Raw genomic sequence first — 14,214 nt, forward strand, 5'->3', positions numbered from 1 at the left:
GCCTTGTTAATGAGGCTAGCTGCAGATGGGAAGAAGCTGTTTTTGTGTTAATTAATACTTAAGAGCCTCTGTTCAGGTAAGACTCTCATACTGTAACAAATTGTAAAGTGAGAAAATGCCTGTCAGCTCGCTCTGCTCCTTTTAACTGCATTTACCATAAAGGCTCTAATACGCGTGCACTCCAAATTGAATGCATTCTCACTAACGAGTGACAGTGGAAACACTAAATTCCGTTCAAACGTTACCGTAATTACCTCAACAGAAAAGTGGTTGTCTCGAGTCGGATGCTTAAGTGTGTGAGCGCACCAGTTTACAGCATTGAGGAGCAGCGGTGCAAAACACAACATTAGAAGTCTTTAATGTTAAAATATTTTTGGTTCATTTTGAAACTATGGTGGAACAAATTAGACTGTGGCGGGCTGCCATAGTCTTGTAATTTTTTTTTTATTTAACCAGGAAGTCCCTTGAGATTGGAATCTTTTAATTAAATAAACATTTAATTAATGGGAAACACTATATTAGACATGCACCGAAATGAAAATTCTTGGCCGAAACCAAATATAATGAAAAAATTTGCTGAACAAGTACATTCACATTTTTGCCCTTTTTATTATTATTTTTTTTTTTTGTACCATTGCATAAATTAAATAGTCAAAATGTGCTTTTTACTTTGTGTTTCCCATGGGATTTGGAGAGACAATGGTAGGTGGGTCTGAGGCCCAAGAGGGTCCGGTATAGTAAATTACATGTGTCCATTTACTTGTAATGGACAAATGTAATATGTTTTTATACTTTCTGTGAATATAATCCAATTAATCTTACGTTGTCACATGTGTATCCTCGCGCTAAAGTTGTCAAGTCCGACCCAATTTGCTAAATAATGTTGTATGTTGTTCTCGTAGGGGTGGCGATGGCGCCATGGATAAGACTATGCCTTTGGTGTGAGAGACCCGGGTTCAATCCCCCACTGTGACCCATCCACTATTGTCTCCCTGAGCAAGACACTTAACCCCTAGTTGCTCCAGAGGCGTGTGACCCCTGACATTTATAGCAATTGTAAGTCGCGAAAAGCTTCAACTAAATGAGTAAATGTATCACACACAGCCTGTCTTCAGGTAGGATTCTCATACTTGTCTTTGTAAAGAGAGAAAATGACAGCATAAAGTTGCTAACCTGTGTGTCAGCTCCGGGCCAGCTTGCTCAGGTCCTTTTTAATGGATTTACCATAAAGGCTTGAATATGTGTGCATTCTAAATTTAGGTGCGGCTAGCTCAATCGCCTTCTCAGAACCGAGTGACAGAAACAGCAGGTCAGACAGTTTATTGCTTTTTCTAAGAAGTCAGCCAGAGTTGATGTGGATGTGCTAGGAGACAATTCAGCAGAACACTGTCTGCAAGCGACGATTTTTGCGTCTTTCTCGGACACTTTCAATGCTTCCACACTGTAATTGTTCGGTAAAATTTTATCGATCTTTTGACTTATTAGGCTGAACACCAGAAGTAATATTTTTGACTAAAGAGAAAACACAACAGCCATCTCATTCTTTTATAAAACTCCGGCTCATGAAAATGGGGTAGAGGTCATCTTGTTCATAATCTTCTTTTTTTCATGGGAGAAAGCCTGTGTACCTGGCCTTTACCATTCCTGTGGAAATTCACTCCATAGACACCTGCCTTGCACCAAGCAGGATGTGAAAATCAGCGAGGTGGAGGGGGGTGGGGAATCCTTACTTCATCATTTTCTGAAGGCTACAGGTCGATTAGGCACCCGCTCTGTCTTGCTTGTGTGCAGATGTACATAGGTGCATATGTGTGTTCCTTTTTTATGTAGACATACCGGCCCTGCTTTCACTATGCATTGCTTCAATAATGCAGGAGTTGTCTAGGTCTGGCAGTAAGCTGAATTCCCTTCCCTCTTTCCTTTCCTCTCCTCTCTCTCTGTCTGACTCTCTGTCTTTCGCATCCTAAGGGACCTCCTCTCAACGCCCCTCTTCAGTTTGCACCAATGTTGCCATTAATGAATGGCATCATCCGGCTTCCTTGTTTTGCACAGTTCAGCTTCACTTCGCTGCCTGGTGTCTGACCTGCTGTGCCATCTCTGATTCAGAGAGCATTGCGTCATTACCCAGAACAGCCACAGTTTAAAAACCATCCTCAAAGAAGAAGGTTCACAATTTTGTTTGTGACACAGCATGTGAAGTACACAAAACCTTCAGCTGTTCAATTTGCAAAACACATTTCATGAATCACACAGCACCTGCAAAATTGTCACTTCTTTGGAAACCACCTGTGCAGTCTTTAAGTCCCTGTTATTGGGAGGAGTCTCATTTCAAAGAAACAATCAAATACAGTTAAATAAATTGCCTTTGGTTAATCTGGATTTTGGTGGTTTAGATTAGTTGGCTATTGTTTACAACCTTTTTGATCATCTGACCACCTGTCTGTCAAAGCCCTTGGTGACTGCAACGTTAGCGTCACTGATAGAAACGAAGGCAACATTTACAAATCTGTAAAACAATATCCAAGTTGTAAGAAACTACAAATATCCTTTAAGTTTTGCTAGTCCTTTTCTAAAAGTGGATTTCCTTTAATTACAATTTAACTGAAGTCTAATAAGAATGGTATATAATAAGAACATAGTTTAATAAATATAAATACTTATTTAATATGTGATGTATATTGTCATTTTTATTTGGTGTATAAATAAATTGTGAGAAAGGATTGCTGAAATGCGACTCTCTCGTCCCTTTTGCCCTCTCCAAGCATTGGTACCGTAACAGCAAAGAGACACGCATCAAAATCCAAGCGGCGGCTGACTTGACAAGTTTTCACAAACAACTGTTTACTTGTCCGCAGTGAGCTGAACTAAACAAGCCACAGCCTGGCTAAGTGCAAGTTTGGGCTTTTGGTGCGAGCACCGCTGTGAAGAAAAGGGGTGCGCTGGATTTAGGTTAAGTAAGCCTTTATTAAGCCCCGTCTGGAGATTCGTTCTCTGCCATTAACCCATTCTAAGAAGCGTGATTTATAACACAACAGCACAATAATCACTTTATTTTCAATGTTCTTGCTTTCATAATTGTAAAAATAATTAAAAAATAACATTTGTTTCATCACTCAGCCCTAGATGCACTTGTACTAATGTTTATTGAACACAAAAGAGACCTGCATTTAGAGTGATCAACTGTGTTTGAATAGGAAAGGATCCAAGATGGCACTGCTGGAATATAAAATCATCGAGTCAGCTACTAATTGTGAACGGTGTCCCTCTGTGGATGGATGGCCTCTTGTTTTCACTTTGGCTCATGCTTGGTGGTGCTTGCACACAGTGCTAGCCCTTAAAATATCATATTAAATCTTGCTGAGCGACTGGCCTCTGAGCTGACACTTAAAGATGCAGGAAGGGCAGATGCCCTAGTTAGAATCACTGCCTGCTCTTCTGAGTCATTGGGCCTGATTGACACAGAGGCAGGCATAGTATATGCTCTGTATTCTGCACAGCCCTCAAACCCAAGTCACAGCTGTTTTTTACAGGCCAAACTAAACAAAGACACAAAAAAGGGATCAGGCAAGAATGATGACGTATCACAACTTGTCTCATTGTATTGTGGCTTGTTTCTTATTTCCTTTTTTTTGTAATTTCCTGATGTTAATCAGTAGACCGATTCAGATATGACAGCCACCTCACATAAAGGTGATGGCACACATCTTCTCTCTTGACCATGCTTTCCTGCTCTTCCTGTCCTCACAGTCACCCCCTAGTGTTCAGTTCTGTCCTAGCCAGATGACCATATACAACAAGCTGTACCTGTAACTTGTGGTTCTGTCTCATAAACCTTTTTATTAGCAACAGGAATGACTGTCTGTGCTTAAGGGAAATCAATTAGTTAACTGCATAATAGTGAGGTAATAGGCTGTCTTTAATGCCTGTTAAATTGGAGTTGCTTGGGAGTGAAGCAGGGCTATATTGGTATGACACATCCCTCCTAAAGCTGAACCAGTTAGTTAAATATAATCGGTGTACTAATTGCTGGATTTGTATGTGTGTGTCTGTGTGTGTGAAGGGAAGGAAACAGGGTATATCTGTACATGTTTTGTGTTTGTCTGTGATCAGTCCTTTTGAGGTTTACATTTAAGTGTGTGTACATTGTCCTTAAAGAGGTGGTATTATGCTCATTTTCAGGTTCAAAATCTTAATTAGGGGTTGTACCCCTAAGTTGTACCCTATGTGTTGTACGCTCTGCTTTTGAGCTACAGAGTGATGCATCTTACTTGTACAAAATCTTTGTTGGGAGTTGCACATGTGCAGTTCCCAGGTAAGGACTACTAGCCAATCAGAAGCAGAGAAGGGCGGGTCGTAAGAAACAAGGTAGTGTGATCCAAATCAAAGCTGCTTCAGACTGCGACCGTAACAGATGGTATAAGTTACTCACAAGTCCACAACCACACAACATCATTGTTCCACATCTTACCATAAACCACTACAAAAATCACCATATTTCAACTCAATTTTACATAAAAATTGGCCAAACAATTTAAACGTTTGCTCAGTAGCTTTCACATCAGGTGTAACATTAGCATTATAGTTATAACTTTAGCTGTGTTAGCCAACGTTTACAACAACTCCGCACTTCAACAGTCTGTGAAGTTACATTGCCGTGATTATTTTAAATATAATTCACAACCAATAAAGCATACTTACAGGTTGTGATTGTGAATTTTCAGGCCCAAACAGAGTCGGAGTTGCATCGTCTTTCAGGACTAAACGTTGAACTGCTGCCGGTGTTCTGACGATCTAACGTTATGCTGCCTTGCCGAAAAATGCTGCCATAGCGCAAATCGATAGACTCGACTCTACTCGGTCCTGCTCCGTTTTCCATTGCAGGTAGTACCCAGAGATGGTACGTAGCTTGTCGTCATAGCGACGCTGCACACCAGTGATCCACACATCTTTCTCTTTTTAAGTTAAAACGTTTCAACATTACTCAGAATGTAAAGACAGATAAGCGGTATGAAAACCTTCCAGCTGTGTTTTCCTCTGCCGTTGTTGCTGCAGCGGTCTGTGTGACGGCGGGAGCAGGGGGCTCTGTGAGCAGGCGACTGGCCGGCCTCACACGCTCCTCCTGTGGGTTGGCACAGGTATCCCCCGCAGCCAATTGCGGAGCTCCTCAACTCCGAAAGTATTCAAGCACATTTTTGTTCCGCCATCACTTCTCGTAAAACTGTCAATATTTGAAATCTACACAGCTGATTTCTCACCTCAAAACTTCTCAGAAGTGGATTTAGTAATGAAATTACGTAAGAAAACTGTAAAATATAAAACTTTCTGTTGCTGGCCTCTGTCTGGTGCACGCATTGATGATGCAGTGAATAGTGAATATTCTCTCTGACCAATCAGCAGTCTGTCGCGACGGAGGTGAGGTGATATGCAGGAAAAAAAAAAAGTACCTGGAAGCAGGTACAGGTGCAACATTCCTACAATGGAAAACCAAACAAAGGCGAGTCGAGCCAAAGGGCCTCCGCTCAGACTAGCTTGGTTTGACGCGTTTTCATTTTGACATCACAAGTAAAGGAAGTGAAGGGCTGGACTACAAACGAGCTGTTTTCAAGCGGTTCAGAGCAGAGCTTTCTGTGGGAGATGGGAACTCCCTTTGGGCTTTTTCACTTTGCAAACCTGTTACATGCACAAAAAAGAGAGAACTCAATAAAAGAGAGGGAAAAGGCCAAAAAGCATAATACCACCTCTTTAAGTTATAACCCCTCGCCAAACTGAAATTGGAAGTTTAAATTGTGCATGTCTAGTTTGGAATTAATTAATTTGTTTCCATATTGTAGCCGAGAAACTACAGAACAGCATCACTTGCATGTGTTACTTGATCAGTTTGAAAGTCTGTGTGGGAAGGTAAATGGAGTAGCTGCTCACCCTCCTCAAAAACTGCTGACTAGGCATGGTGGCAGGGCAGTTTAGCTGCCTGTCATTGGCCAACAATAGATGGTGGGGAACACTCAAAGATTTGTTGCTGTATGAATTTAGAGCCACAGACTCATCCTTAAGAAACTGACCATGATAAATACATTTTTAAAAAGTATAAAAAGACAATTGAGTTGTTTCCTTACAGTGACATTGCAGCTGAAGTGCAATTGTACTTTTTGTATTGTGAGCTTGTACTATTCTGTGTCTCCCTGCACGGTTCTTCCATCTGGCTCGGTTAGGCAGTCTGGTCACAGTGGACCAGGCCAGACTGTAGTAATAATGCTCTGTTAGACTTTCAGCAGCTTCTCTAGAGGGCACCATGCTCTGCTCAGCTACACTCTTGGCCCTGAATAAAGGATCATTAATGCATGGTGCTGTATTTAATTGGTTGAGGAAGCATTGCTGTGCATCATGTCTCCTTTCATTTATCAACCCTGCTGCTGCCTCACACTCCAGTGTGGCTGCAAACTGGCCTGTAGCTGTAGGCCTAATTAGTAGGGCCTAATCTTTTTTTTGTTGTTGTTTTTTTCCACACTTAGACATAACCGTGCAATTTATAGCCCTTTATAAAGCCTGTTCAAGGTTGGAATGCTGCACCATTATTCTGCTACGACATTCTATATAAAACATACAAACACCGATGGGGGAGGCGGGGTATCGTTGTGCCTGCAGCGTAGGTAGTAACAGAACCAAACTGACATCTGTGAAAACGAGGGAACCGGCAGGACAAGACGCTGACAGTGTTGTGTTACACATCACGCGTCTTTTGCTTCCAAAACGGCAGGATTAAGCCGCCGTTGTTGGCTCAGTGTAAAAAAAGCAAAGCTGCCGTAATAACTGGTCTTCTTTACGCCTGTATTTTGGGATCTCTGTCAAGTCTCACAAATAACTATGCTGTTTGCAGCTGACACTGGTGTGTTGGATGCCAAACCACCACAAAACAGTTCTGAACCTGTGGGAAACAGTGGTCGCTGTCTGAGGGTATTTATTCATTTGCATCCCTTTTTGAAATCCTTCTTAAATATTAATGGGATTGTTGGCCTGTGATCAAACTAAATGGCAAACTGAAAACATCGGTTCAATTTCTGGTTGCCTTTCTTAGAGTTGGCAATTTGCAAACAGAAGCAGAAAAGAGAGACATGTGGGTTAGAGAATATGAGCTGAAATGGCATCAGCTGAAAAGCAAAATTACAAGATATGTAACACAAAATTAAGAAAACAAAGTCAACACTGAGGCTTACAGCAGGACAGTACACTACAGTAGTGTTGTTTACCACTGCAAGCAGCATTATGTAAACAGAGTAGTGTTTTATCCCTTAATTGCAAAATGTTTAAACTGAAATAACCAATAACCAGATCATACATGTACATTATCTACAGCAGTGCAAGGGCGTAATGGATCAAAAGGCCCAAATGGAGCGTATGGATAATGTTGCCATTAACACTGAGTGACATTATATTTCAGTTGGCTATGGATTTCATCTCTGTGTATGAGAGCAGCAGCAGCTGTAGACTCTGAAGCACTGGGTGCTAGCCATCTTGTCATTTTTCAGTCTGTGCTAGCTCTGAGCTCTCATTTCCCTAATGGTGAATTAGTGGAGACTCTCACGGCGGTGCACACAAGAAATGAGAGCCGTGGCGCACTAATACAGTCCCTTTTGATGAGGAAGTAATGGAGTGTTCAGAGACAGACACCTGTGCCTCTACAGCCACCCTACCGCTATGCACGCACGCACGCACGCACGCACTGGCTTCCTTTCACAAGCTCTGCTACTCCCCTCCCCTTCCTCTGTACTCCCCTCCCCTCCTCTTCCTCTTCCCTCCCTCATCCGTCCTTAAGAGAAGCCACTCCCCCTCATACAGGGCTGCCAGGCTTTTTTGCATATTAACCGTTTAGCTGCCAAGGAGCTGTGGCTTCATGCCATGTGACAGTTGGAAGCATGTGTATGTTATTGACTCTCTATTGCTCTGTCTATCTTTGTGACACACAAAAACAAACATTTCCAGTGCAGAAAAAGTGTTTTTATCCCTAACAGCCACGTATGTGTTTTTTAAAGAAATGTCTCTCTAAATGTCTCTGAACCTCTTGGGTTTTTTATCCATCAAATAGTCTTTTAGCTATTGCAGTGATTTTTATTTGGATCTTAGATGGCACTTGTTACTTGATGTTTCTTAAAGGCCATTCTCTGCTATTGCACGTGCAAGAGGTTGCATTGCCTGTACACCTATGGCAGATGCAGTAATGAAGGACACATTCTTGTTTTTATTTTGACTGTTTGTGATAGTTTAGTAGAGACTGTGCCTATATAAGTTTTAACACGCATTTCACTGTTGAGGTGTGTGAAGTCAAAGCTCACCCCCAGGCGGTGTGCCCCAGTAGGTATTATCCGACAGTGGACTTGTTTAGCTTGGAGAGGACCCTGTTGCTCACCTCCCAGTGAGCATGTGATCTGCTTTAAAGTCCAAAGTCCAAGGCCTGGCTTGGCAGGTGGATCTGATCCCTGTTACTGCAACACTTGGAAAGGACAGCCACTGTTATGCACGCATGCCCATCATCTCTGTCTCTGTAGAATACATAAAGCTGTAAAATGTAAAACTACTCAAACCAGAGATACAGTGAGAGAACTTCCAATGCCACTATCATGCCTGTGTGTTGGCAGTGGTCATCTCTCTGATCTTATAACCTTCCCCCTTCTCTACTGACACACACTCACACAGACACATTTTGAATAAGGCTGTCCACACTATTCCAGTTGGTCAGTTGTATATAACTTTTATTTAGGTTATCGGTTCAACATGCAAATTTAAAGCCATATTGTGTTGTAGCCTACACACACTCACCCACATATTTCACACCATACTTGAATAAACTTATGTTGTATGTATGTAAACTTATCTCGGCCAAAGTAGCTTTGCCTTTGGCCGAGAGGGATCAGAATGGAACAATAACAATATATACAAAATTACATTTTATGGGACCATGCCCCAAAACCTCAAAGTCACATGTAGGTCAGGTTCTTGTCATAGAAGCACACAGAAAACATTTCATATTTACAGAAATTCCCGGAGGGTATAGGCTCATTAAGACTTTTCTTTTCTTTTTAAGATCTTGTGGAAAATGCTCTGTGATGTCTTACTGTGTGTGTTGTGGTGTTTACTAATGTCTTCAAGTCAATTGCTTGTAGTCAGTCTTAATCTGTCAGGAGATGTATTGACATGTAGCATTTCAATTGTGTGTGTGTGTACATGAATATAGATGTTTAGTGTGTTAGGTCTGGCCATCAGTGCAACTCTTCTAAGACATGAGGTCCAAAACATACCTTGTCCTACCCCCAGGTATGTGGGCTGTAGTCCTGGTTGCCTCTGCAGGAATAGTGAACAGGGAGTTGGCTGGGAAAGAAGCCTGTTCAGCTGATTTTGCACAGTAAATAAAGATTTAAAAGTTGATGGGCTATCTGTCAGTAACTTAGGCCTGACCCAGTAGCGCTGTGCACTGTACCTGGCTTCAGGCCAGCCTCCTGATACCATGTGCCAGCCAGTGCACATGGTCTCTGCATCATGCTGTCAGGAGTCCCCAGAAAGGCCGGCTCGCTCCTCCCAAGATCACTTCTGGCGCACAAGAAGAGCTGTATTGGACACATCACAGTTTTCCTCTCTTGGATTTTTTTCTCCCAAAAGTTATTGCGGGGTGACCTGGCCTTGACCTCACAGGCGGTGCAGAGTAGGCTGCATGTGTCTGGCATGATTAGGAAGTAGAAAATCTGCTTTACACTGCTGTGTTTATTTCTTAATGTCTGCAACGTTAGCATGCTGTTAGTATCAGGAATACATTTTTAGCCTTTGTGGATTTATTTATCAGTTTGTTCATCTAGCTTTTCTGTTCCATAAATAAATTGGCACTGTCACTGGCACTAACCTACATGGGGATAGAAAAAGCTATGATTTTGACAATCTGTGGTGTGGGCGAAATCCAGTACTTCGGGGGTTAAGTTGTGAAAGTTAATGTAATAACTGCTAGCACCATCTGCTGGCCTACTTCCTTACAAAGAGAGAGAGAGTGAGTGAGCAAGAGTGAGAGAGAGAGAGAGAGAGAGAGAGAGAGAGAGAGAGAGAAAAACGAGGGTTTTAACGACATCTCTAATATTCATGCTGATGCATTTTGCTGCTTTGTGCTTTCATTTTCTGCCGCTCTGCCTGCCAGAGTCGCGAGCTCGCCATACACACCCCAGCCAAGGAGAGGGGAGGAAGACAAGTGGGGAAAAAGGAGGAAAAAACAACCAGCCAACAAGCAAGCAAGCAAGCTAACACAAAAGCCTTTTTGTGTGTAATAAAACCTTACCTTACCCTGGCTGGTGAAGAAGACGAGGAGAGGCGCAAAAAGGGAAACGGCAAAGCGAGAAGAGCAAGAAAGAACGAGAAATAAGAGGGAGAAGGATCAGAGAGGCATAGAGGGAGAACACGAGAGGCAGGCGGAAAGAGGAATCAATGAGTGGGGAGGAGAGAGGAGGCAGGGGAAGGCAACTCTGACACACACGAACAGCAAGAGAGTGAAGGAGACTTGGGTGAAGCCGGACGACAGCGAAGCAGCACGCAGCAGCAGAATGAGAGCTTCCTGGACTGCCACGCACCTCCTCTACCGCCCACAGCGTTGCTCCCTCATCACCCTGTGAAGAGACAAACGAGGGTGAGGGAGAGAGAGAGAGAGCTCCCATGCGCTCCTCTTGAGCCCTGCCCGCTGGGGGAGGAGGAGACGAACGGCTCCAGTGCTCTTGCACTGCCTGAGGAGAAGAGCTGACCGGGGAGGAGGAGGGGAGGCGGCAAACGAGGAGCGAGGGAGGGGAGGGGGGGACACACAGCTCAAGGAAGAGTGAGAGAAAACCACTGTTGAAAGGGAAAGAGTGAGTGTGTTTGTAAGAGCGAGCGTAAGCGAGCAACAGAGAGGGGGGAAAAAACCCGGCGAAAGGGCAAGGCTTTTGTTAGCCGGTTGGAGAGGGGGAGGAAAGAGGAAGGAAAAAAACACCATGTCTACAGTGAAGAGGCCAAGAGGAAGGGTAAGTGAGCTGCTCTGAGAGGGAGGAGGGACGAGGGGGAGGAGGAGGGGCTGGCAGGAACTGAACAACCTCCTCTGCTACTGGCTCATGCTGCACTGCCGCCATCTTGAACTCGTTGCTGCTTTATTTTTCTCCCCTCCATACTCATTTGCTTTGCTGTGCTTATCATGGGACACTTGTGTTTCAGTGTTTTCTTTCCTCACTGCCACGCTCGGTTCATTCCATACATCCCTTTCCCATCCTGACTTTGAATTCCTCTGCCCAAGCTATAGTTTATGTACAGTGCATGGTGTGTGCGCACGCATGCGTGTGTGTGTGTGTGTGTGTGTGTGTGTCCTCCCATGAGTGGAACCTGTCAGTCACCAAAAGAGCATGTGGAAATGAGGGCGTGAGAGTGAGGGAAAGCTGGCCGGCCCAAATGGAGTTTACCTTTTCATGGGCTGTAATGATGGTACCCGCCGTTTTCACAGGACTACGTGCTGCTAGAGAGATTGAAATCACTGCAGTGCTGGCAGGCTGTAATTTCAGTTATTTATAGATGTATTACACAGCTGCAGTGCTCTCAGTTTTGGTGCATTTTATCTTTTCTCCCCCCCCCCCCACTCTCTCTTTGATAGAAGCCTGTTTTCATATTTTTTTTTTCTTCCTCTTGCTGCTTCTTTCATGTGCCCTCATGTTCTTCCGCTCATAAGCATTACTTTGAACCCCTCCCCCCTCTTTTTTTTTTACCTTAACTTGAATGAGAACATTCCAGCATGATCCAGTAAATTTCTTCCTAATAGCCTCAGCAGCGTTGCACACGTGAATATCATAATGCTGCTTTTGTGTGTGTGCGTGCGCTTCCTTCCAAATGAATTGCTAGTTATTCAACTCCCTCCCCCCACTTTGTTGGCAAGGTTCAAGCTAATTCTCTTTATTTAGCTAGCAGGGTGGAGAGGGAAAAAAAAAAAAAAGGCAACCGGCCGCGCCTGGGCCATGTAGGCATATGCAAAACATTTTTAGATTAGGTCATCCATTTATGGGTTCCCTCTCCGCTGGGCTCAAGGCCCACCACAAGGCGCTCATGTAGGCATAACCGCAGTCACACCATTTCTTATTCACATTTTTATCATACATCAGCCAAGCTGGATTATTTATGTCTGCAACGTTCACTTTAACCTGCTACATTGAGCCAGTGTTTACCCTGCCTTGAGCAGCTTACTCCACCTAAAAGAATTTAATTTGTATCAGGCTCAGAGTTTTCATGTCACATGGTTTTAGAGTTCAAGTCCTCTCCACCTGATCTAAATGAATTCCGGGGGAAACACTGGCCTTTCTCACGCTGAAGGTCTGCTGGTAGAGTTGCATAGGAGACTGAGAGCTGAAGAGAGCATCATGCCGAGTGAGACTGGTCCACCCCCCACCCCCAGCGTTGGAGGTGGGGACAGGAACAAGCTCTCAAGTGTGAGAGGTTCACACAGCCTCTAGAAGGTTGTGTTTTGAATGAGTGATAGTTGCAGTAGTCACATCATGGCATTAAAGTATTGTAATTTCATAAAGGGGTTACAGTGGATAACCATTTCATATTTGATTATCAGATTCACCCTCCGCTTATTGTATAGTGAAATGGCATCTCAATGTGCTGGTTACATACTCTGTTAAAGCAACCATGGTTTGCTTGTATTACTTCCCTATTACATGAATGATACATTTATTTATGGCTTTTTATTCTAATGTCATTACTTGTTGGATGTGTTTAATGCCAAACCTGGCTAGAAAATTGCTTACTTGGTACCTCTTAAATGTGGAGAAACATATAATGATAAGGCAGTTGGAGACCTCTCTATAATGTGCTTACATAAACTGAGTTCGGTTTGATCTTTTTGTTTTGTTTGTCCTTTGTTTGGTAAGAGAATCTGCTAAAGCTTGTCTTTGTACATCAGCTTAAATCACTCAACTCTGTAAAGGTCAACTTTTTATGGGTCTGTGTATCACTAGCTCCTTATATAGCGCATATAGCAACTGAGTTTGGGTTTGTGTTCATGTACAATAGATTACATTATGTTTGTAGTATGTGTGACATGTTTGCCCTACAGAGGATCATAATTCAAATGACCAGTTACCATTCTCTTTAATTTTCTCTCTCTTTCCTTAGCCTCGAAAGAACGCTAATGGTCCGGGTAGCCAGGTACGGGTCCTCAGTCCTCCAATGAAGAGCAGCTCATCGTCTTCCTCCTCTTCCTCATCGTCTTCATCCTCATCCAGCTCCTCATCAGAGAAAAGGACGCCACGGAGGACACATCATCAGATGGAGTCAAATCTACTGGACAAGCAAGAGAAGGCCAATAGAATAATATCAGAGGCTATTGCTAAGGCACGGCAGCGCGGGGAGAAAAACATCCCCAGAGTTATGAGCCCTGAAAGCTTCCCCAGCTCTTCCTCACAGTATAAGATGCACCATGACCGCAAACACAAAGGAAATGGCAAGGCACGGCCCAAAGAGAAGGCCTGTAGGAAGGCCTGCATTGTACCCTCCTCCAAGCCCAAGCAGAAGGCCAAGATCGGGTATGTAGTCACAGCCGTTAATACTGTTCTGTCAACTACTGAAATGCACCATCATTTGTTAAAATAATCCAGTAAGTCAAGCTTTGATCAGATTCTACCCTACCAAAAGCAACGTAGAATTTATTTTAACAGAGCGCAAGCAGCATTTAATGAGCCTGAATGAACAAGTGACATATGCCGCTGCAGTAGGTAAACCCTCTGTCGTTGTACTACCAAAGATTTATGCATATTCGACCCACAGATAGGGCTGCAACAATTATTTTCATAACCAGTAAATCTGAATCTAAAAAATTTTTTATTCAAAAGTGTGGCAACAATGATACTCGGATTTAAAGTGACATTGATATTTTGAATAACATTCATAGCAATGTGAATGGAAGAAAAACTGTAGATTTATTTTCTAAACATCAAATAATAAGCATAATTTCACTCGCTTTAAGGACTTCATCTGCATCCATTTTTCTAGTTTATATGCATAACCTGGAGCCGACCGATAAATGTTACAAGTACTGGCAGAATCAGATGTGCAGATAGATGTGATGCAAACACAAAGGTTTGTTTCACTAGCTCTGATTTAGTTGGAAAAACTTTAAATGAAATGAAACCACACTCTTATTGAGCCTGAGGTATTGGAAGGGATAGCTGAGAT

The 14,214-nt window shown here is 43.1% G+C and overlaps 1 protein-coding gene and 1 long non-coding RNA gene across 8 annotated transcripts in view; one reads left to right on the forward strand and one right to left on the reverse strand.

Annotated features, from left to right (window-relative positions):
* The window catches only part of chd9 (chromodomain helicase DNA binding protein 9), a 114,557-nt gene that overhangs the window by 53,507 nt on the left and 46,836 nt on the right, over positions 1-14,214 (forward strand). For 5 of the 6 annotated variants that reach the window (XM_046033297.1, XM_046033299.1, XM_046033300.1 and 2 more), the window contains exon 3: positions 13,156-13,565. In XM_046033297.1, coding sequence (XP_045889253.1) covers positions 13,156-13,565 — 410 coding nt within the window. Of the gene's footprint in view, positions 1-10,870; positions 11,022-13,155; positions 13,566-14,214 lie in introns of those variants that run through there. The other variant, XM_046033302.1, reaches the window with a different exon arrangement.
* LOC123959337 lies at positions 8,718-10,679 on the reverse strand. Of its 2 annotated transcripts, none has more exons than XR_006822271.1 (2): positions 10,315-10,679; positions 8,718-9,706 (listed from the first exon to the last, which is right to left on the reverse strand). It is a non-coding gene; the product is annotated as an uncharacterized LOC123959337 (long non-coding RNA). The 2 variants fall into 2 exon arrangements; XR_006822270.1 differs by having other exon boundaries at positions 10,310-10,679.

Source organism: Micropterus dolomieu, linkage group LG20 (assembly GCF_021292245.1).
Source record: "Micropterus dolomieu isolate WLL.071019.BEF.003 ecotype Adirondacks linkage group LG20, ASM2129224v1, whole genome shotgun sequence".
Taxonomy (NCBI): Eukaryota; Metazoa; Chordata; class Actinopteri; order Centrarchiformes; family Centrarchidae; genus Micropterus; species Micropterus dolomieu.